Genomic DNA, 24,510 nt, shown 5'->3' with positions numbered 1-24,510 from the left:
GACTTCGGAGAAGGCAATGGCACCCCACTCCAGTACTCTTGCCTGGAAAATCCCATGGATGGAGGAGCCTGGCAGGCTGCAGTCCATGGGGGGTCACAGAGTTGGACACGACTGAGCGACTTCACTTTGACTTTTCACTTTCATGCATTGGAGAAGGAAATGGCAACCCACTCCAGTGTTCTTGCCTGGAGAATCCCAGGGACGGGGGAGCCGGGTGGGCTGCCGTCTATGGGGTCGCACAGAGTCGGACACGACTGAAGTGACTTAGCAGCAGCAGCAGAACATGACTTAGTACTGATTTCATAAGAAACAGCAGGACAGTAAAAAAAAAAAAAAATCTTCAGCTGGTCTGTTTCTTGGTGCCTGAAACTTCCTTCTCAATGTCAAAAAAAAAATTAAATAAGGATTAGCCCAGGCAGGCAAAGCAATCCTTTCTTAGGGCAAGGTCCTAAGAAAAGTAACGAGTGACCCAGGTATAAGGCCTGTTCTCCTGGTGCTTCAGTGGAGTGAAGGAGAAAGACTTAATAATTACACAAATAGGGGAGGACGGGGACGCAGGGACGCGGTTTGAGCTCAGGCTCCCCTCGACCCGCGTCCCGCCGTAAAAAAAAAAAAAATAATAATTACACAAATAAATTTAAGATTACAGTCGTGGCAACAACTGTGAAGAAGTGATCTACAGCACCGAGAAACCCAAAATGGGAGACTTGACCTAGTTAGAGAGGTCAAGGAGTGCTCCCATGAGAAAGTGGTTCTTGAGTTGAGACTGGAATTAACTGGGTAAAGAGTACTCAGGTAGAGGGAACAGCAAGTTCCTGGCCGCAACACGGAACAGTCAGCATCTCTGAACAGGACTCTTGGAAGACCAGGGTTCAGGCCCCTGCTTTAAGGAGTGTGCTTTGTGTAAAAGGCAGTATAATGGGTTGATGGCAACCAAAGTTTAAATCTCAACTCTCATATCTCCTGTGCAACCTTTGACAAGACCCTTTACTCTAGCTAAGCCTAATATACCTCCTCTGGAAGTGGGGATGGTAATTTATGAAACTGTTGTAATAATGAACATAAGGCTCTTGTGTTATTTTTCTTACTACAAAGGTTTTCAAGAAAAGGGTAATATCTTATTCTTTTCTGTATCTCTCACTGTCTTTGTGCAGAAAGGAGGCACAGTTGCTGTGTCAGGTCCGACTCTTTGCGACTCCATAGACTGTAGCCTGACAGGCTCCTCTGTCCATGGGATTTCCCAGGCAAGAATACTGGAGTGGGTTGCCATTTCCTTCTCCAGGGGAATCTTCCCGACCCAGGGATCAAACCCGCATCTCCTGCATTGGCAGGCAGGTTCTTTACCACTGAGACACCAGAGAAGGCCTCTCAGTAAATACCTGCAAGGACTTTAACTAATTTATATTTATAATATTACGGAAATTACTTTTTTGACCCCAGGGTTAAGGTTCTAACACCTAAGAACTCAACTCTTATTACAAACTAGTAATAGCTTAAGGAAGGCATAAAACTCTCTCAGATACTTTGAGGAGCTCTAGGATTTCAGAGAATGAGAAGGAAAGCTTTAGAATGTAAGCATTTACTTGGGTTTTACAGGGGGCAGTCCAGGAGAGTACAGCCAGGTGTTCCAATCCACTTGATTGAGAATATCAACCTGAGAAGAGAAGGCACACGCAGTTTACTACAGAACAGTCTTTTCTATTGAAAAAAAAAATCTAAAACAGATTTTTAGGTCCTCAAATGTATAATTCTGTCTACACTGATGTGCAAGATAATTTTTAAGTCTCTCTGAAATAAATGTATATTAATCGGCAGTATTCTTTTAAATAAATAGGAAAATCAAGTATACACACAAATCTCTGAACATATTATTGCAAGTTGCTCTGATATAGGAAAATTCTACACATTAGTTCATCCTGTTGAGACCACATTTTAAATAGGAAAACATTCAATGAAAGACTGAGTCTTAAATTCTTGGCCAGTACCACTATCAGGCAACTCAAATCGGCCTAACAAATAGCTATTAAATAAAGACAGATTAGGCATGCAAAATAAGAAAACTCTTAAAATCCAACCTTATCTTTAAAGTGGGAATACAAGAAATCCTTCCAGTTATCAGTAGTTATGCTCTTGTAGGAAAATTTCTCAACATAAGCCTTTAAGAATCCTAGGAAAACCTCTAAGGTTTTTTAAAAAGAAGAAAAAAAAGTCAATTAATAGATAAATAATTAATATATTTTTTTGGCACATTGTACCAAACAGCAGAGAACATTCAGAGAAAAGGAAAAGCAGAGAGGGCTACAAGGATAGAATAATGTCAAAATGTTCAAAAGTAGAGGTAGAATTTAAGTTGTACCTTGAAGAACATATGTAATTTGGTGGAAGGGAGAAGAGAAATCCTAATTAGAGATAAGAGGATGACATAAGACACAGAAAAGGAATACACAACATAAATTCTAAAAGCAATGATCCGAGTATGACTAGAGAGGAGGAAAATCAAATTGGACAGGCAGGATGGATCCAGATGAGGAAGGGCTTTCAAAGTCTATCAAGTCAAAGTCCAAAAGAGAGTACAGTTATTTATTTATCTAACCATAAGTTTTTATTTTTTTAATTGAGGTATCATTGATTTACAATGTATTAGTTTTAGGTATACAGCAAAGTGATTCAATTATACATATCTGTGTGTGTATACATATATTTTTTTTCATATTCTTTTCCAAAAGAGAGTACTTTTAAATGCTCATCAATGGGGAAGGTTACATAAACTCCATACAATTGGTATTAAAAAGCATAAGCTAGATTTGTAAATTCTGTTATGGAAAGATATATGTGAACCATTGTTGAATTAAAAAACAAATGTAAAAAAATATAGAACAAATACATAATATGATCCATTTTCTGTATTTAAAATAAGTATATGTACTTATTTGTCTGTTCATTTACACTGAGAAAAAGATCTGGAGCCATATACACTAAACTGAGGGACTCTCACTTGTCACACCTATAACCTTCTATACCACATTAAGTGTTTTCAATGAGCACAAGCTATTTTCCTAATTTTTAAAATATTGAAGAGGTTTTTTTTCCTTTGAAGTGAAGCAGTACAATTCAGAATGCAGGGGCTATTCAAGGTTTCAAATAGAGAGGTAATGTCAGAAAATGATATAGATTTCTTTAGCAGCTACATAAAGAATGAACTGGAAGGATAAGACAGAGAAAAAACAATAGTTAAAAACTTTATTACTCTTGAAAAAAAATCAGAAAACGCCAACTACTTGCCTGGTCCTCCAAGAAGCTGTTCAAGGTAAAAGAGTAAAGCAAAGCCCTTCTCATAGGGAACTGAAGAATATGCCACGTCAGGGTCTGTGTTCGTCAGGTCAACCACGAGTTTGGTGAAAGGATGGGTCTCCCCAAAAGTCTTTATCTGTGGGACACAGAGAAAAGTTCAAATATGAAGTCTGGTTACCACCTTGCAGACAAGCCAGTAAGGAAGTGTTACTTTACTTAGTGTCATAACTTTAGGGGAATCTAAATTTTAGGAGAATTTAGAGAGTGGTAATTATAGGATATGTTAGCACACATTTCTGGAAATCAATTAATGGAATGGCTACTAGTGTAAGATTCTGTAATATTTCTTGCCTAGACTAGAACAATGTTTCAGTGCCTGGTTAGCAAATTCAGCTCTCAGGAGAGAGCATTTAAACATGACATAAATATGCCAAATAAAATTCAAACTCATTGAATATATTCATTGCAAAGCCCAGTAAGCTCCGACTAGTCATGAACACCACCATACACAGGATAAGGATTAACATGTAACAAGAGAACATAATACCAGCATCCGCTTGCTTTCCCACACTAGTAAAAATGACTTTCTTATTGCCATTTAGTACAGTGTAAAGTAAAGCTGCCTTACAAACTGAATCTTTGAGTTTGACTTACACAACCTGGGATGGATGCTTTTAGAAGTATGACTTATTTACCGAATTCTGGAGTTCTCCCCATCCGCCCAGAGCGTGAAAATGTCTAAACTTTTCACCAAACAGTCGTCCACAAATGTGGCGTTCCAAGTATACGGTATGTCCTTCATTTAACCTGAAAAAAATTGAAGAATAAAAACACTGGCACAGCTGAGGAAAAAAGGCATGTGATCAACAAGATCTTTTCTTTTTGGTGTTTCTACAGAGCAAAGCAATTGTAAAGTGTGAATACTCCACTCTAAGCAGACTGCTCTGCGTGGCTTCCTTGCATTCAGTTCAGAGCAATGGGAAGCCCAGCCCAGAAGGTGGCAGTGTGGGAAGTTAAGCTGTGGCTCTGGTTCTATGCGTCCCTGTGTTAAAATGTGACCACACCACGAACTAAATAGCATCAGCTGAAAACTTCTTTTCTATCTGACACTGTGCCAAATATTACAGAATTAAAGAAAAAAACCCTGTAAAGAGATGATAACAAAGATATACACACAATCCAGAGACGTGGAAGGCAGGGAAAGAAATAAAATCAAGAACCAATAAAGAAGGAATAATAATAAATCTTACCAAAAGTGATCCCAAGTTTTGTTGGTCACTAGATTTCCTGTCCAACTATGAGATATTTCATGTGCTATAACCTAAAGGAAATAGAGGAAGTGATTATCTAAGTCTAAAATAATTTATTATGTAAGCATTCTACTTTTTTCAATTCCATGTTGTTCATTTCATTTTTTCCCCACATTTTCAGTTTTTTTAACATTAGCTGAAATATTCAAGGAATTATTCAGTTCAGCAAAAAAACAAAAAACACAATTTAGCCAAACATAAAGTATTGTAGAGTTTAAAAAATGGAAATTCAACATTATTTTAATAATACTAAATAGATACATCACTCCATTAAATAATATTTCATAAATATATCAAGAGATCAAACCATAAAATGTTCTTAAATCTAAGGCAATTAAGAGCGTAGTATATGGCTGATACATGTTGAGGTTTGACAGAAAACGACAAAATTCTGTAAATAAATTATCCTTCAATTAAAAAATAAATTAATTAAAAAAATAAAGTTGGATGGGTTCAGAAAAAAAAACAACAATGTAGTAATGTCTTGCAACAAGATAATACATTTTAACTTACATTGGAGAGTGACTTGTCACCAGCCTAAAAAAATAAAGAAAATTACCTTAGTATTTCAGAAATCAAATTCAGACTATATCTAAACGACAGCCTATGTCAAGACATACGTCTGCCATTTATGGTTCACTGTATTTCTGCTATTGTACTCCAAATAGTTCAAAAGCAACATGTATTGAGGAAATTTTTTAAAAATGCAGGACTAAAAAATAGCATTATTCTTTCTCTCCTTAATCTTGGGAATTTTCCCAATACCAAGAGGCCAGTATACTTGTCTCTAATTTCCCAGAAACATTTCTCCTCTTCCATTTTTTTTAATGTACCCTAATTTTCTTTCATTCTCTCCTTAAAACCCACAGGATATTTAAGAAAATTTTGTAGTGTCCTGTGTCTACTAAGGTGTATTTTATTTATTTAGTTGCCAATCCATTACTCACTTGGTTTTAGGAAGGATTTAAAGTAGCTTACAAAGGCATATAAAATATAGCTATATACTATGGGCTAATTCTTCCCTAGTCATGGTAAATGGAGTTTTGTTTTGCCTTTAACCAGAACCTACATGCCAACTGTAAATGTTTCTTTCTCTGGATACACAATCCATCAATAGACTGTTATTACACAACCTTCCAGTCCCAGCATCCCAAAGCACCTTGAACCTATATTATTTTCTCCCAAATGGCCAAGTTAGAAGTTGATATGATGATAGTAACTACAAGAAACAATAAAATCAGAAACAAAGATTACATAAATAAAAGACTTTAAAAAAATTATTAGGAGCTGAAGTTTCTTCTTATCTAGGTGTATGTTTGAAGCAAATTCAACTTTAGATGAAGAAACATTTACACTTACCAGCAGAGTAGGAGTTACAAAAGTGAGGCAAGGGTTCTCCATGCCGCCATAGGGAAAGGATGGCGGCAGGACCAATAGGTCATACTGCCCCCAAATATATGGGCCTCCCAGATCTTCTGCAATTTTAAGCATAGATTCAGTCTGGAAAATGAATGCATATATATTTGTACATCTTAATCATTGCCATCATAATTTTCTTAAAAGTACACATTGCTTTCTACGAAGGCTATGAGTTAATGATGCTATTTTAAATGAAAATGATACCCCAAAAACGCATCAACTGCAAACTCATATAAAATAGATACACTATTTGACTCTTTTACCACATTACTTAAAACCATTCGTTTCATACTCAAAATCTTAAATCTACTTTCTATCACTATTATTTTAAAAAGGGTAACTTTATGACCAACCTCAGAAAATTCGTAAGCAGACTTTTCCACCTGCTCTTTCTCAGACCATACCAATGTCCTTGGGCCAATCTGTCTGCAAAATGAAAAGGCTCAATAAAAATGAAATTCAGGGCAAATTACTCACCTGGTTCTAGGAAAGATTTAAAGTGTCTGCACACAAATCCTGACAGGAGTATGATTTACCACATGCTTATGGGGAGGAGGTGAGGCTAAGTGGTTTTTCTGAGGTACAAACCTCCTGTTGTACATGCGGCAGTAAATCTGCTTGTCTATAAAGGGGAGCAGCTTGAGCCACATGAAAACCTAGACGTTACGTGCCCCCAAAGGTTAGCTCACTGGCTCAAGTAAGACCCTTAGGGATCTAGTTTTTTCTTCCCTCAATGTTACAACTGTAGAAACCCAGTCATGGCTCAATAAGAGATTATTCTAGGATAGAAGTGGATGTAAACTCTGTTATGCACTTAAAGGTTGATCGCTTTTATAGAAGAATAAACAAACAGAAAGAGAAGGAAATTCTGTCAAATGCTGTAACATGGTGCAATAAGGCGGTTACTGATGGACACATACTCTCTGATTATCTATGAGTCAAACTCAGTGTCAAACTCAGTGAAACAGAAAACAGAACAGTGGTTATAGAGGTGGAAATGGAGCTGTTGTATAAAGGGTACAGAGGTTCAATTTTTCAAGATGAAAAAGTTTTAGAGATTTGTTTCAATAATGACACAAGTGACTACTGAACTATATATTACAGCTAGTTATTATAATTTTGTGTTTCTCTTAAAACCACAATTTAAATACAAGGAAGAAACAAATATAACTATATATCACATATAGGACTATAACTCAAACATTTTTTTAATCTAAATTTCATCTTGAAAATTGTATGCAATGCAAATACCAAACAATAAGACTTTGCCTTGATATTCTTCCCCAGAAAGGCAGTGGACTCTAGGGCAATGCCTCTAAACATCAACGTGCTTACAGTTATTTGGAGAGCTTGTGCAAATACAAAGTTTGATGTAGTAGGTCTGGGATAGGACCCAAGGACTTGTCTTTCTTATTCCTTTTTAAAAATATTTATTTATTTGGCTGTGCCAGGTCATAGTTGCAACATGTGGGATCTAGTTCCTCAACCAGGGATTGAACCCAGGCCCCCTGCATTGGGAAAATGGAGTCTTAGCCACTGGACCATCAGGGAAGTTCTCGCCTTTCTAACTAACTCCCAGGAGATGCCAAAGCTATTGGTCTGTAGACCACTGTGAGTAGAAATGGTAACCAGGGCTATGTAATATAAATTAATGACAGCTGCAAATGTGAGCTACGTGTGTAATTTTAAATTGTCTAGTAGCCACATTTTTTTTAAAAAAAAAAAAGCAAAATGAAGAGGGTGAAATCGGTTTTAATACTATATTTTGTTTAACCCAATATACCAAAAATATTATCATTTTGACATGTAATCAGCATAAAAGATTATTAGTAAAATATTTTGCATTCTTTTTTTTCATATTAAGTCTTTAGAAATCCAGTGTGTGGTTTACATTTATAGCACATCAAGCCTCATGTGGTTAGTGGCTGCTCCTCCAGACAGCAGAGTTCTAAGCTACAGGGGCTCCAACATCAGATGGCCTAGGATGGGTCCCAGCTCTGATATTTTCTAGCTATGCTACTCTGACCCAGTTATTTAAACTCACTGAGTTTTTTTTATTGGTAAAATGAGAAAGAGTAATTGTATTCATTTCACAGAGGTGTGAGGATTCAAGAGGATGATGCTCTGGAAAGTGAAAATGAAAGTCGCTGAGTCGTGTCTGACTCTTTGTGATCCCATGGACAACACAGTCCATGGAATTCTCCAGGTCAGAACACTGGAGGGGGTAGCCTTTCCCTCCTCCAGGGGATCTTCCCAGCCCAGGGATTGAACCCAGCTCTCCCGCATTGCAGGCAGATTCTTTACCAGCTGAGCCACAAGGGAAGCCTGATGCACTGGAGCTGGTACCTAATGAGACCTGCTAATTGGCAACTGCTAAGACAATGATGACAATTATTTAGTGAGTGCCGCTGAGTCGTGTCTGACTCTTTGTGATCCCATGGACAACACAGTCCATGGAATTCTCCAGGTCAGAACACTGGAGGGGGTAGCCTTTCTCTCCTCCAGGGGATCTTCCCAGCCCAGGGATTGAACCCAGCTCTCCCGCATTGCAGGCAGATTCTTTACCAGCTGAGCCACAAGGGAAGCCTGATGCATTGGAGCTGGTACCTAATGAGACCTGCTAATTGGCAACTGCTATGACAATGATGACAATTATTTAGTGAGTGCCTCCTATACGTCAGGAGCTTTACTTATGTTGGGTCTATCAATCCTCACAAAAATCTTTTGAAGTACATATGATTATTTCTAGGTTTTAGGTGACGAAGATAAAACCCCAAAACCTTCAGCATCCTCTGAAGTGAGACGTGGGTATGTCTTGGTGAGTGTTCATCCTGATGCTCACAGATGCTCATCCTGAGAAGTGAGCTACCCTGGGATGTTCATAGTTAACTTCGAGAGCTGGACCAGAAGCTGTGTTTGTCTGACATGTCCACCATGTCCACATTTCTGGCAATTTAAAGAATGTGATTACTATACAGCCATTCTTAGTTTTCAGTTGTTTAGAAATAGGAACAAACAAGAAATTAAGAAAAGGGCACTCTAGCTGCTGGTACGGAGAAGGCAATGGCACCCCACTCCAGTACTCTTGCCTGGAAAATCCCATGGATGGAGGAGCCTGGTAGGCTGCAATCCATGGGTTCGATAAGAGTCAAACACGACTGAGCGACTTCACTTTCCCTTTTCACTTTCACGCATTGGAGAAGGAAATGGCAACCCACTCCAGTGTCCTTGCCTGGAGAATCCCAGGGATGGGGGAGCCTGGTGGGCTGCCGTCTATGGGGCACACAGAGTCAGACACGACTGAAGCGACTTAGCAGCAGCAGCAGCTGCTGGTAAAATTTTAACAAAATATCTTATATTTCTGTAATATTCATAGGCTTCCAAGTGCTTTAAAATACTTTATCTCATTTATTGCACATAATCACCCAATGAGGTAGGAAGGGGGATGTCGTAATTTGAAGGATGAAAAAACAGAGGTTATGAGGATTGACTTGTTTAAACTTGTTTTAGACTCCAGATTAACAGTAAGAGTATGCTCATTCTCTAATACTTGGAAAGTCCAAGGGGTGACTGGTAAAGATCTTTTAATTTAAAATTAATTTGTGATTCACATTTCATGATTAGATTTGAATATTTCTAGAGCTGTCAGCTTATTATCTTGAGAAACACAAAAGTGATCTAACAATAAATCCTGACAGAGGGTCAAAACACCTAAGGTTTGATCTTTGTGTATACTTCAAAATTTGTTCAAAAGCTCACCTGCTTTCTAAAGCTCCAACAACCAAAGCAATCAGGTAGCAGGGGATTGGAACCTGAAGGGGCAAACAAGACACACAGTACATGCTCGAATTAGTGATTAGGAATGTTAACAGAATAAGACAATTCATATTCAAAAGAAAGTTTCCTTTCAAATCTCCAAACATTAGTGTAGATTACTTTCTTTTGGTACTTCTCAAATGGTTCCCATTTTTGAGGGGTCTAGCAGTTCAAAATTGTAATATAAAAACTTTCAAAACATCTATTTTCCTTTTATCCTATGGAAGGAAAGCTTCTGAAATGTGAAAAATACGACTGCACAGTATTACAAGGTACCTCTTAAGCATTTCACAAAAATTAACATATAAGAAGGCAACTGTGCTTTCCTCTTTGTTTTGTCCTTTCTTCTTGAATTAAAAAATTTCGTTTTAAATTGCTTTTTTGAAATCACTCCTGGCATATTTGAGAGACACAAAATAATCCAGCAATGAAAGGATGCTAAAGGTTTTAGAATCCCAGAAGCTGGTGTGGGGACAGAATTGTCCACTGTGATTCAATGACAAGTTCTGCTAAGGAGGATGATTTTAAAAAGCATTAATGTACACACACACACAGACAACAGACACAATTCATTAAAAGTCAAAGAAAGAAGTCAAACTACCAGCTACCTAGGAATTGTAACTTAAAGGACTGAAACTGTTTTTTGGTCTAAGCGCTCTTCCATCTGTGAAGACTACGCCAATACATACCCATAGTTCGGTACCAGGGCAGGTCAAAGTAACTTAGGAACAAGAAACCTGCTACTGACTGAGATGAGCAAAAATGCATCAGGCACACCCCCTACCATACCTACCCAGCAGCTTCCTTCTTCAATACAATGTTGCAAGCAGAATTAAATATTTCAAAAGAGCAAGAGATAGAGAAAAAAAGCAGAAGCTGCATTCTAAATTCTGAAATATTTCAAAAGCCATTTTGCTTTCCAAATGGGAAGAAGCTATTTAGAGTTCACCACCAACTAAAACACAAAATCTAGACCCTAAGATCTTACTTTTTGGCTGAATCTGTAAATTTTCCTGTTCGGGTCTTCTGGGTCAGGTGCTTCTCCGTCACGAATGGCACTCATAAGTGCCACCAGTTCTTTGGGGACAGACACCTAATGGAGAAGAAAAGTCATTACCAGTTATAAATAAAATGTTCTACATAAAATAACCTCTTCCGCCTTCTTGACTCTTGATCCAGTAGACTATGAACTCAGTACAGTCATACGTATCAGTTTTATAAACAGAATTAGCGTATGTAAAACTGGCTTCTTTAAAAATGAATGTGAAATATCAACATTTTCATTCACCTATTCATACTGAAAGCATCTGGTAGAAACTAGATTAAAATCCCAGCTCCGCCATTTACTAACTGCATGGACTTGGGTAAATAACCCTCCTGAGCCTCCATTTCCTAAATCAAATGAGGGTCATACTTCATAGAATTGTTGTGAGGAATAAATAACCTAAATTTATGTTACTTACAAAGAACGTACATTATTTATTTTAATCATTTATTTTTATTATGTTAATATTTTTATCACACCTGGCAATGGCAGTCACCAGGCCTGATCCCCTCTATACCCTCAGGAGAGATTCAAAAGGATGCTATACTCACTTTAGAACAGAGAATACAACTCTGAAAATTTAAATATTTAAAACATAAGAGTTACAACATTCTACTTTTAAAATATCTAAAGTTTAAAAATAAAATAAAATTTAAAAAAATAAAAAAATAAAATATCTTAATTAATTTATGTATTTTTGGCTGTGCTAGGCTTTCTCTAGTTATGTCAAGTAGGGGCTACTCTCTAGTTGTAGTGTGCAGGATTCTCACTGCAGTGGCTTCTCTTGTTGCACAGCACAGGCTCCAGGCAGGCAGGCTTTCGCAGCTGCAGCAGGCAGGCTCAGTAGCTGTGGCACAAGCTTAGCTGCTGCGTGGCACATGGAATCTTCCCTGACCAGAGACTGAACCCGTGTCTCCTGCACTGGCAGGTGGATTCTTATCCATTGTGTCATCAGGGAAGTCCCAAATTCTACTTTTTAAGGGTCTTGAGTGTGAGGAACTTAAGCTTATTGCTGAGAAAGGTGAAATAATCTTCTCTGGAACCTTGTATGGGGAAGATCCTTATGGAGCAAACCTATGGTCATTGGTGTGTGTACCCCAGCTCCATGATTCTGAAAGTGTCACTTCTAATGAATGCCAGGATAAAGGACCATCCCCTGAGTATTAGTGACTTAGCAAGCATCCATCCCAACAATTGTGGACTTTCTTGTTCTGTCTGCACGTAGTAATGTTAGTCGCTCAGTTGTGTCCGACTCTTTGTGACCCTGTGAACTGTAGCCCACCAGCCTTCTCTGTCCATAGGATTCTCCAGGCAAGAATGGTGGAGTGGGTTGCCATCCCCTTCTTCAGGGGATCTTCCCAACCCAGGATCGAACCCTGGCCCAGCCCTCAAAGCTATTACTGCGACAAGCACAGAATCAGGAGCTCCAGAACCAGCGCTGCTATAGCCACAGATCCTGGAGCTAAAAGCCTAGAGACTACTGTGGTTCCAGTTCCTCCCTTCATTTAGGCAGTGATACATCATCCAGATGAGAAAGCTGAGGTGGTGAGGTCACAAGACTTGCCGAAGATCATGCAGTTATTCAGTGGTAGAGAAGATCCCAGATCCTGGGATTCTTGGCCTCCAACTGTAGTTTTTGCAGCGTTATGCTCAGGGTGGTTTGGTGGTGGGACAATGTGGGAATCAAGATGTTTCCATAAATACCAGATGGTCCTCAGTTCCATTTGCCTGGTATGAGTAAGTCTAGCCTCTGGGCTAGTATTTATTAGTTATAGTCCACCTTTTCGTAAAAGGGTTAGCAGTACCTACAACAAGAATATGTTGGAAATGCATACAAATAAGTCTGTAATATACACCCATTAGGATACCTAGATAGATATTTACATGGCTAGTTCCCAGGTGGTGCTACTGGTAAAGAATTCACCAGCAATGCAGGAGACAGAAGGGATGTGGGTTTGATCCCTGGGTCGGGAAAACCCCCTGGAGGAGGAAATGGCAACCCATTCCAGTATTCTTCCCTGGGAAATCCCACAGACAGAGGAGCCTGGTGGGCTATGGTCCATGGGGTTGCAAAGAGTAGGACACGACTGAAACGATATGCCCAAAGTGCATTTATAGAGCATTTAATCCTACAAATTTTTTTCAAAGTTAAAAAGAGTTGCTCCCAAATTCTTGATTTTAGGTCTAGAATTCTTTTTTTGTGTATGTTATTTTATTTATTTTTGGCTGCACTTGGTCTTGGTTGCTGCATAGGTTTTTTTCTCTAGTTGCAGCAAGCAGGGGTTACTGTTGGTTGCAGTGTGCGGGCTTTTCACTGCCGTGGCTTCTCTTGCTGCAGAGCATTGGTCTAGTTGCGGCTCCCAGCTCTAGAGACAGGCTCAATAGTTGTGGCACATGGGCCTAGGTGCTCTGCGGCATGCGGGATCTTCCGGGAGCAGGGATCGAACCCTGTACTGGCAGGTGGATTCTTCACCACTGATCCACCAGGAAAGCCTCTGAATTCTTTTTAAAATCAGAATGACACTCATTTCCCTTTTTTACATTTATGTTTGAAACTGCCTTTGGAACAGAGGTTCAAAATGAGATCCATTTTTCTAACATATTTCAGGCAGAATTTAATAAGTAAACTACTGCTAGCTAAAAAAAACATTATTATCTCTTCTTATCATTATTGACTTATTTGATTCATTTTGGAAACGCAATCTGTGTTCATGGATTGGAAGAATTAATATTGCTAAAACATCTATACTACCCAAAGCAATCTATAGATTTAATGTAGTCCCTATAAAAATACTCATACAGAACAATTAATTCAGCTAATAATTTCAGTAATAGTTACCTCTGCGCTGTAGGTTAATTTTACGGAAGGAGTGTCCTGGCAAGGAAGAATAGCTCTACAGTGGATAGCCTGGGAGAGAGAGGGAAAAAAGAAACAGCTGTTTCCCTGACTCATAAATCAAGTCATTAAGAAGTCATTACAATTGCAGCATTGTTCTTAGATACATTCTTTTTAAAAGTAAAAATGTCTCACATTTCTTCAGTTCTTTTCAAGTAGCAAAAGTAGATCTGTGGATAAAAAAATCTAATTTCCCCTTTTAATGTATGCCCCACCCTCACATTTCAGTTGGAGCATGAAGCAAGGTTAAACAATGATTCCTGAGCAACAGTAGTGCCCAATGAGAAGTTGTTAAGAACCCTGTCAAAAAAGGGCTCTTTAGTGAAGTAAATTTGAGAACCATGGCATGTTACATGCCTGTCTGGGAGAGTCACCAGGAACATTAGCTTTCTGAAGGCTCTGAAGAAACCTGTTCAAATTCTTATACTTATTTCAACACAAAACCCACTTTCTTTCAGTTAATTATTAAAGTCTAATGGGACGCCAGTTTTCTGAGAAACACAGCTTGGACAATGTGGTTAAGGTCTTGACATTTTGATCTTGTGGCAAACCTTGAAAATAAACACTAGGAAGACAGGAGGGAGAAAGAAAAGTCTCTTTTAACACCATCTAAACATATCCATTCACCTAACAGGTAGAGCGTTTCTTTGCTTCCACATCCATCTGTCATAATGATCAATTCCATCAAGAGGAATGACCAGAGTACCTACGATTTCATACCCTGGCCTGTTGTCAGATAAGTCTGCATCTATTGCTGGTGAGCAAAGGGAACCCAACCTCACTGAGCTAGAAGGAACATTGACACTCACCTCTCTCTCTGAGGTTGTTATAAATCCCAGACACACTTCACACCTCTGCAAACTTCCTCCTATCCTCCAGACACCAGCTCTTTTCACTTCAGATCTAATAGATTCTCTAAAGATACAGGAGTCCAAGTGACCTCACCTCTAGTTGGATTAAGTTGAACTAGAAGAACCAGATAGTCTGCTCTCCCCAAACAAGGTTCTAAGACCATGCATTTAGGGTTCCTTAAAGGTTCCTGGTTATGTGACTCCGCAATGCCAGGGGTGAGGTTTATGTGTATTTCACTAGATAAGACCAAACCCAGGAAAATATGCATAGAGAACAGCTATAAGCAAACTCATCAAACAAAACATGTCTATGTGCTTCCTATCAACTGTAGTAATTTAACTGAAATTGCTTTCCTCCATTTTGAAAACTGCTTCCAACAAGAAATGGAATAAAATGTTCAAAATTCACATTCTTGTGACTCACAGATCTTGCATTTCTTGCTAGCTTTAGTTTACGGACATTCCATAATAATTACTGATGAAAATCAGATAAGAGATGGAGTGTATAATCGGTACATTCTTGCCTAGATCATGGTATCTCTTCCAGATTAGTGAACTGAGGGTTTCTTGACAAAAAATAAAACTTCATTTGGCAATAAAAAGTAAACATTGCCAGCATTGCTTCTTTTCTGATAGACTTGTTTTCAAATGTGAGCCTACTATAGTGTCTTACACAGAGGAATATTTAAAGGATAAAATATGCAAAGTACCTTACACAATGCTTGGAAATATAGTCAATGTTTAAAGAAGTAAATTCTTTTAATTGTAAACTATTTGATTGCTAAAAGAATTAGTTTTGTTTCTTTCAGGAGTTTGACACGTATTATTCTTGTGACAGACTATCTCTAAGTATGTTCTTTATTTTAGTTTTTAAACAAAATAGATGTAGTCTAAATCATATCATCTTAACGGTACATTAATATATATACATAATGTGTACATTTGTAAATGTGTAAGAAAAATCTGGAAAGGCTACAGACCAACTCAGTTGTTATCTCTGGACAAGGGTGTCTGGAGAGGAATGGGAAATCTGATCCTTCCCTTTATTGTTAAGCAGTTTTCATAACCAGTACATATTTGTTTAACAGTGTTTTCCTTTCATTTTAAGACCGTTTACTGAGTGCCCACTCTATGCCAAGTTCTATGGTAGGTGCTGAGGATATGAATATATTAATAAATATGACCTAGATAGTCCAGCCTAGGTAGACATGTTTCAAATGAAAGGGAGTTTCTTTTTAAAAGTAATATATGAATGTATTAATGGTGAGAGATATAAATGAAAATGTATGTAGTCTTTATAAGATAAATACTATCTTAGGTAAGATCCCAGTATCCGTAAGACCACTGTCCACTTTGCTTCATTCAGTTGCATGAGCTGGGAATAAACCATCCCAAGTCCTTTTTACCTGGCACTGACTAAAGAGATAGGGGTGCTCTTTCCCAGAAGTTTGTTCAGGAGTGAGCCACTGAAGAGCAGAAGATTTTGGAGATGTCTCGAAAGAAATCTCTATAACAATTTCTTGATTTCTGTATGAAAGGAACAAATACATTAGTAGTATACAATTCAATCTAACTAAAATTTTAATTCATAATACATAAACAACATGATATACACCAAATAATATAAACAGAATTTTATGAGCTCTCATTACTGCTTGAGAGTAAGTTCTAGGAATGTTTGCCTTGCACGCTCTTACCTGAGTGTCAGCCTATGAGTCTTTTTTTCTACATGGCAACTGCTTATGAAGATGTAAGAGGAAATAATATTAGGTGAACACCCCAGCATTTTTTCTGTGATACCAGGTAATCTTTTACAGTGGTGGGAAGGTAGAAGAAATAACTCTGGAATGCTGACGACCACTGCAGGGGTGGCAGAGCATAATACAGGGCAGTGCTAGTTTGCAAACTGTTTCTGGAAGAGTTAAGTCAAGAACTTGAGAGTAAATGTTCATGTCTGTTAAATCTATGATAAAAGCATATGTGTTTGTATTTAATCTCTTCTTCCTAGTAATTAGTTTTTACTGCATTTTACAAAAGTATTAGCCTGTGGTGGACTGGAACTAACAAAAACTGGGTCCTTCACCCAGATAGATTGAGCAGCATTGTTAATGAAGAAACAGCAAGAGCCCTGGAGACCAGCGGCTGTGCTTGAGTCCTGACTCTACCACTGACTGTGAACTTGGCTGTGCTGTGAACTTGAGCAAATTATTTGACCTTTCTATGCCATAGTTGCTTCATCTGTGGAATATGGTTAATGATATACCTCACAAATTATGTGTGTTTCCTTTCTTTTTCTTAAATGGGAAGAGAAGATATGAAAACACTGGCTGGTACAAGGTGGGATTAGATTGACTTTGTTCTAGGTCAGTGGTTTTCCACCATTTATTCCCTCCCCAATATACCAAGGAGTGGGATATATTCCCAACATGACACCTCTGGCTAACTTTCTTGAACAAGTTACCTTTTGTCTCGGAGGTTCCCTTTCCTCATTTGTCACTTGTATTAATCGAATAACAATGACAAACACATAACCATTTCACCTAACCATTTCTACATACTAATCTTGGGATAAGCACTGTAGATGTAGTCTTTAATCCTTATAGTGCATGCATGCTATGTTACTTCAGTCATGCCCCTTTGTGACCCATGGACTGTAGCCCACCAGGCTCCTCTGTCCATGGGATTCTCCAAGCAAGAATACTGGAGTGGGTTGCCATGCCCTCCTCCAGGGGATCTTTTCATCCCAGGGATCAAACCTGCATCTCTTACATCTCCTGCATTAGCAGGCAGGTTCTTTACCAGTAGGGCCACCTGGGAAGCCCAAACGCTTATAGTAACCCTTTGTAAAATGTAGATCACGCCACAAAGGGTTACTATAGGGATTAGAAGAAAGAATACATCTACAGCACTCATCTCAAGCACTTATGTTTGTCATTGTTATTCCATTAATAAAACTGGCCAGCCTCTGGCGAGGAGGTGAAAAATACACAGCTTGTAAGAGCTTCCCAGGTGACCCAGCAATGCTTCCTTAAGGCATTCCCACCATCACTCTAGGTATTACTAACATGATGAGTGAAGAAGTAACAGTTATCAAGTCCTATTTTTGAGTATTTTATACAGTGAATTTCTTTAGTATTTTAGGAATATATAATTTTCACTATAAGCTTCGATCTGAACAGCAGATTGGTAGGAGGAGTGTACCAATTACTACATACACACAAACTAAAAATAGGAAATGAAAAAAGAAACTAAAATAAAAATATATATTCCCCTTATTTAGCCATAAAAGAGAAAGATAAGAATATCCATACTTGCATAGAGCAATAGGAAGAGAGATTTCGATTGGTGATCCTTTGTAACTTTGTCTTTCTCCAAGAGTATATTTGACTTCTTGTCCATTGATGACCACTTTTTCTATTGTGAGGTCCTTTGTATCCAGAATCTAGAAATAAATCAGTATTTTTAGATGATAAGAAAATTGTTTTATGCACTGGGAAAAACTAAATGATAGTCACAGTCTTACTACAATTTCAGATTAGAACAGAGTAAGATACAGAGTGAAAGACAGGAATTAAAGGAGTTGACAGCGTAGGTCCCAATCCACATTCTCTAAACTTCCCCTCTACCGTCTGAGCTACCAGGGAAGCCCTGGCTTTAAGTAAAAGTCAGATCTAAATGAAAATGCCTTTGCTTCTGTCTCCTAAAACTTAACTTCTCTACTATGAAAAAGCTCATCCATAACTTGTCTTTCATCATGACTCCTCAATATATATTACCTTGTATTTCTTCCTACAATTCATATAGTCCTACTGCTCTGTACTAATTTCACAGACCCCAAAATTAAAACAAATCTTGGTGCTAATCAGGCAAATAAGCAGACTGTACTGCTTTGTGTATCTAGAGAACGTCCAACCTGGTTACGGCAACTCTGCTTAAATGGCCCTACAGAGCACCGGTCCCCAACCTTCTTGGCACCAGGGACTGGTTTCACAGAAGACAATTTTTCCACGGACCAGGGGGGTTGGGGGGATGGTTTCAGGATGATTCATCCACATCACATTTATTGTGTACTTTATTATTATTACATCAGCTCCATCACAGATTATCAGGCATTAGACCCTGGAAGTTGGGGACCCCTGCTACTGGGAGATTGGGAGTGCATATCTACTTGCCAGGCAGATTATCTGCTTTGGGCAGGAAGGGAGTGGCAACAAGTGTCTGAGGATTTTCCATCCCAATGTTCCTCTATGTAAGCCCTAGAACCCATACCCTTTCATTATCTCTCAACTAATCGCTTGTCCTAGAATCTTCAACCTTCCTATTCCACAAGGCTGTTTCCAAACAACTTAAAGTTTCCAGCTTCCTATATTAATTTTAAAACTTCACTCAATCCTTCTGCCCGCTCTGATAACTATTCTACTTTTCTCCTTCCTTCCTTAAACTCCAAGGGTTATCTCTGGCTGCTATTTCCACTTCCTCATCAATCTATCCTCCCTTTCTCCTCTTCAGTCTGACACAGGAAGGGCAGTCCTCCTGATCAATAGGTCTTTTCTGTTCAGTAACCTGGACCTCTGCTGCTAATGGCCCCAGTGGACCATAACATCTGTTTGAAGGCCTTTCCTTGGCTGCACACATCAATGATGTGTGAAGTCACACATCTTTGTCTAATACTTTTTTCCTCCCCCTCCTATCTAACTACAAAATCTAGATATGTCCCCATGCACTAACTAGCCTTGGGCTTTCAGTTTACTTACCATATTCAATCCCTAGTTTTGCTCATTCTCACATCTTCACCTGGAACCTCTGTGCAGGTGACTACCCATCTCTTTCGCAGCTGCCTCCCCTCCCTAGGACTTCAGCAGGTATCTCTAACTGTCTGGTTAACATTTCCATGGGAAATAGCATCTCATATTCAATAGGCTCCTGAAGATTTTAAAAACAAAGCCACCCTTCTGTACCCCAAGTTTGCTCTCTCTCCTGTTGTCTCTATTCCACTGATGGAACTCTTCAACTTACCTAAGATTTGAAATATTCAAATAATCCACAATTGGTCCCACTTCCCAACCCCACATAGCCAAGTAACAAAGTTTTCTTTCACACTGTCCTCATAGTTTTTTTTTTCCTTCCACCATCACCCTAGGTCAGGCCCTGTGAACTTTCAGAACTGCTCACTATCTAACCTTCCTACCTCTGACATCTTGCCCTTGAAATCTGGCCTAGAATAGCATGGGGAGTTAGACAGCCAAGAAACAGTCACTTTCCAGTCCCCTCTCTTTTGGATCAGTTAACTGGGTGATAAGTTGAGGAAATTTCAACAATTTTATTCTTATCTAGAGTCTAGAGTTTTTGGCTGGGAAGAAATTTCCATCCTGGTTTTATTATCTTTTCCCTTTCTCTTTGTTTTTTAAGAGCAGCCAAATTTGTTATGAGTATCATCAGTTTTCCTTCCAAAGGGCAATTATTATTTCTTTTGGAGTACTCCTCTTTTTGGGAAGTCCCTCAATGGTTGCCCTTACTCTAAATTAAATTATCTTCCCACTCTTGCACATTCAGAAATACTGGATTTTATAGCTTAAGAATAATAAAGGTACTCCTTTGCTCATATTCCAGTACTTGTTTCTGAATATCTGATTTGCTGTAAAAACCTGATGGGAGTATCTTATGTATATAAACTACTTATGTTTATACTACTTTTATAACCATAAGGGTTTCCCTGGTGGCTCAGCTGGTAAAGAATCTGCCTGCAATGTGGGAGACCTGGGTTCAAGCCCTGGGTTGGGAAGATCCCCTGGAGAAGGGAAAGGCTACCCCCTCCAGTATTCTGGGCTGGAGAATTCCATGGACTATACAGTCCACGTGGTCACAAAGAGTGGAACACGACTGAGTGACTTTCACTTCACTAAAACCATAAGGGTGAATCATTTGGGTCATTTCCCAGTGGAACATTTTCTATTTTTTGTATTGCCTAAACTTTTCAAACCTGTTCTGTATCAGAAAACTGTTTTAACTGTTTCTGTGAAACCTTTTCCCTATCTTCTGTGTTTGTTACAGCAGCTGGCCCAGCTTTCTCCAGCAGCACTTACTGTGCCACATTACAAGGATTTGTTTTATCCATTAGACTGAGGGCTCTTCAAAAGAAAAAGAATGTTACTTAGGCTTGCATTCCCAGAATTTAACACAGTGCCAGAGGAACAGTAGATGCCAATTAATGCATGAAACAAGTCCTGGACCAAGAGAAAATAGGAAATGCAATGTTTAAGCTGTGTATCTCAAGTCCTAACCTCAGCTAGCACTCCCAAATTACTTAAGAAATTCCCCTTCAAATTTCACTGATAAATGTTATTAAGCAATTGATCAAAAATAGAAATGAGAAGGAAAAACCAAGGAAACTGGATAGTTGGCTAGTTGGAATTAGCAATTTAAAAATCTTCTCTTGAAATTTGCAGAATGCAAAAAAACAGGCAGGTTTTTAGACTGGAACTTTGAACAGACATAAAATTTAAGCGTCCTAACTCTAGCTTACTCATGGAACAGAGGTAAAGGTTTAATTTTTATAAATAGGAGTGCAAGGTCACATTAAGCAGTGACAAACTATCAAAATTCACTTTCTTTTACTAAAAGGAGAGATTGCATTGAAAGAGGACTTCAGTTCAGCCAATCCTACCTGGGCAAAGCTGTCTGCAATAATAAATGATAGCCTGGCATTTCAAGAAGACAAAGTGCAGCCTATAAGGAAATAGTTGTGATCTTGCTAATACTACTTTGATTTATTTATTTCCTTATAGTACTTCTGGGGACTACAAATCAATACATAGAGGAGTCTACCAATTTTTCAAACCAGAATTAGTCTAGGAAGATGTTAAATAACAAAGTAAGAAGGTTAGGTGCTTTATTGGTTCATATCAATGAACTCAAAATACAGGTCTATTACTCAAGCAGGCAAAAGTCATAAAAGCCACCAACTCTTATCTAAACTTATTAATACGCCCAATCAGTGGATCCCACTGATTCACCCTATCAAGCTTACAATATACTTTCTCTATTGCTTATTGCTGGGCTGTAGTAGCCATCACCACACTATGCAATATATATGGCTAGTTTTCTTGTTCCTCTTATGTGTAAAAATCCTTATCTTTGAAATTCAAATATTATCAGACAGTTTGAGTAAGAACACTGGAAATAGGCTATGTTGTACAGATAAAATAATAACACTTCACAAAGCCAAACAAGTTTTTCATCATTCTGGTGGCTAGAGAGCTTGGAGAAGTCCTTATTTTCTAAGAAAGTGCAATATTACTTGCTGCTGGGAACCAACTATTAATCAGTTGTATTGAGACATCCTTAGAAAGCTTGAATGTCCCACCCCTCCTTAAATTATTCTCAGAGAAGGGTGGTAAGAAGCAAAGGTAGGAAAAACCATGAATCCGGAGACAGCTACACCTGGAGTTATAAAGCAGAGACTGAAAGTATTACAGCGGGGCTCGGAATTCTAGGGGGTTTTAGAACTGGCAGGGAGATGGTGATCCGGTCGTATCCTGTAGATCTGCAGGTTGAAATAAAGGGGCCTGGGAGGGAGAGGTGGGACTGAGAATCTGCAGGACAGAGGGCCTGAGACTTAGCTGAGAGTGTGGACTGAGGAAAGTGGGCTGGGGACTGGAAGAATTCTGGGGCCTGAGGAGGGAGTTCTGGGCTGCAGGCCGAGGAAATGGGGAGACTACAGGGGGCGGCTTTAGCGCTGGGAGCTAGGATTAGCGGGGAAAGGAGAATTCCTGCTAAGATGAAACTTGAGGGCTGGGTGAGGAGCGGGGCGTAGAATGGGCACCAGGATGTGTCCAGGAACTGCGAAGGAGGCTTTGGGGGAAAGGAGTGGAGGAGAAGGCAGGTATACATAGTGGGTAAAGAAGGAATGCAGAGACTCCAGTTGGACTGGGAGGGATCGATATGGGATGCGTAGGGGGCTGAAGACGGGGCACTGAGAAATGAGTTGAGGCTGAAGAGGAGGTGCAGAACAAGGGTTGTGGGCTGAGGAGGAGCATCTACGGATGCGTGAAGCAGGCGGAGGGCAGGCATCAGGAAGGGGCCGAAGCGGGGTGAGAGACGGGAGACGGGTGGCCAGGGAGAGGCGGGCACCCGGGAGCATGTCCCACCGTACCAGGCTGCGCAGATTGTCCTCCTGGGACTGGATGGTGAGCGCGGCGGTCCCGCTCAGTACCCGGCGAGTAAAGTCGATGCTGCAACGCAGGTGCAGGTGTTTGGTCTGGCAGACGGAAGCCGGGGAGGCCAAGGAGCACGTATCCACTACCTCGGGCATGGCTGTGAGGAGTCCCGATGCACACGATCTGCACCCCAGCTCTCAGCAACCAGACTACTCCGCTGAGCGCGAGAGAAAGGGGGAGTGAGGTAAAGAGAGGAGGAGGAATTCGCGGCGTCCGCTGGGAAAGGAAGTTCTTTAAAGTCAGTAAAGAGTAGGGTGTGGCATTGATGGAACTACAAGTCCCATGGTGCAGTGCGACAAGGCATGCGCTTTGCTCTCTGGGAGTGTGTGTGTGTGTGTCGAGGGGTGTAGAAGTGGATCGATATTTCTCCCAAAGTGGGAGGAGGGGAGAAAAGGAGGGGAATGGAAGTTAGAGGAAGGGTAAGCAGATGGAAATAAGTGAAGGCTTTTATTTTAGTTCCATTCAACTTCGATGGAAGTTGCAATAGCAGTAGAAATGTCAGGCCTACTGATGATTGTGGGTCATGAGAAGGGCGGGGTAAAAAGAGATAAGAGAACTGTCAGAACAACGTTTGTCGTGCAATTCCTCGTTAGTATAGTGGTGAGTATCCCCGCCTGTCACGCGGGAGACCGGGGTTCGATTCCCCGACGGGGAGGCACTAAAGAAAGTTTTTTTTTTCCCTTGCAGGGTTCATGTAAGCATTTCAAAAGCTACTGTGAAAGAGAGTCAACATCAAGGTTTATATTTTAAAACCGTTTTGTGTCTGCTTTCCACGTCGGCAACCCAGTATGTACATTTCCAGGCCCTAGAGATCAAAACGAAAATAAACCACATTCTCATCTTAGAAACTTAGAACGATTACCTCAGTATACTGTAGTGAGAGAATTTTATGATAAAAGTGTGCAGTGGTGCAAGGGGAATGCAGACCTGGGGCATACTGGATGTGAGGAGGGGTTGAAGGATGACTTACCTAAAAAATGGAACCTCAGAGTTGAAACTGGGAAAATTGGAGAAGAATGTGTCTCGAAGGACTTTGAACAGCTGGACATTTAATCTTGAATGCTTAAAGGAACACTGGTAGCATTCAGAGAATGACTGTGTGTGTGTTAGTCTCCATCTGACTCTTTACGACCCCATGAACTGTAGCCCCTCAGACTCCTCTGTCCATGGGATTGTCCAGGTAAGAATACTGGAGTGGGTTGCCATGCCTTTCGCCAGGGGATCTTCCCTACCCATGGATCGAACCTGGACCTCCTGCATTTCAGGTAGAGTCCTTACAGTCAGAGCCACCAGGGAAGCCCCAGAAAATGGGTATGAGGTATCAAAACCAGAGTCAGGAGATTTGGAAACTGCCAGGCTTCCTTGGTGGCTCAGATGGTAAAGAACCCACCTGCAATGTGGGAGACCTGGGTTCAATCCCGGAGTTGGGAAGATCCCCTGGAGAAGGGCGTGGCAACCCACTCCAGTATTCTTGCCTGGAGAATTCAGACAAAGGAACCTGGGGGGTTACAGTCCGTGGGATCACAAAAAGTGGAACACCACTGAGTGACTTTCACTTCACTTCCACTGCTAAAATAAATAGTCCAGGAAGAAGATGCTGGGGACCTGACATAGGTATCTAATAAGTAGAGATGGAGAGGAAAGAATGGAAGGAATACTTAAGAGA

At 39.7% G+C, this 24,510-nt stretch overlaps 1 protein-coding gene and 1 non-coding gene across 3 annotated transcripts in view; one reads left to right on the top strand and one right to left on the bottom strand.

Annotated features, from left to right (window-relative positions):
• Nucleotides 1-23,036, bottom strand: part of LTA4H (leukotriene A4 hydrolase) — a 30,799-nt gene extending 7,763 nt beyond the window's left edge. Inside the window, exons 1-14 of one of the 2 annotated variants that reach the window (XM_027542107.1) lie at nucleotides 22,781-23,036; nucleotides 17,940-18,070; nucleotides 16,035-16,155; nucleotides 13,721-13,789; nucleotides 10,825-10,929; nucleotides 9,780-9,832; nucleotides 6,374-6,446; nucleotides 5,961-6,101; nucleotides 5,115-5,138; nucleotides 4,542-4,612; nucleotides 3,987-4,098; nucleotides 3,283-3,427; nucleotides 2,076-2,179; nucleotides 1,584-1,654 (exon numbers count right to left, since the gene is read on the bottom strand). In XM_027542107.1, the coding sequence (XP_027397908.1) occupies nucleotides 1,584-1,654; nucleotides 2,076-2,179; nucleotides 3,283-3,427; nucleotides 3,987-4,098; nucleotides 4,542-4,612; nucleotides 5,115-5,138; nucleotides 5,961-6,101; nucleotides 6,374-6,446; nucleotides 9,780-9,832; nucleotides 10,825-10,929; nucleotides 13,721-13,789; nucleotides 16,035-16,155; nucleotides 17,940-18,070; nucleotides 22,781-22,939 (1,379 nt within the window). In that variant the 5' untranslated portion in view covers nucleotides 22,940-23,036. The remainder of the gene's footprint in view (nucleotides 1-1,583; nucleotides 1,655-2,075; nucleotides 2,180-3,282; nucleotides 3,428-3,986; nucleotides 4,099-4,541; nucleotides 4,613-5,114; nucleotides 5,139-5,960; nucleotides 6,102-6,373; nucleotides 6,447-9,779; nucleotides 9,833-10,824; nucleotides 10,930-13,720; nucleotides 13,790-16,034; nucleotides 16,156-17,939; nucleotides 18,071-22,780) is intronic. The other variant, XM_027542108.1, reaches the window with a different exon arrangement.
• A 391-nt stretch (nucleotides 23,037-23,427) lies between these two features.
• Nucleotides 23,428-23,499, top strand: TRNAD-GUC. The gene has a single exon. It is a non-coding gene; the product is annotated as a tRNA-Asp (tRNA).
• Nucleotides 23,500-24,510: the final 1,011 nt, after the last annotated feature.

Source organism: Bos indicus x Bos taurus, chromosome 5 (genome assembly GCF_003369695.1).
Source record: "Bos indicus x Bos taurus breed Angus x Brahman F1 hybrid chromosome 5, Bos_hybrid_MaternalHap_v2.0, whole genome shotgun sequence".
Lineage (NCBI taxonomy): Eukaryota > Metazoa > Chordata > Mammalia > Artiodactyla > Bovidae > Bos > Bos indicus x Bos taurus.
Note: the sequence above shows the minus strand (reverse complement) of the source record. Positions and strands in the feature narration are given on the sequence as shown.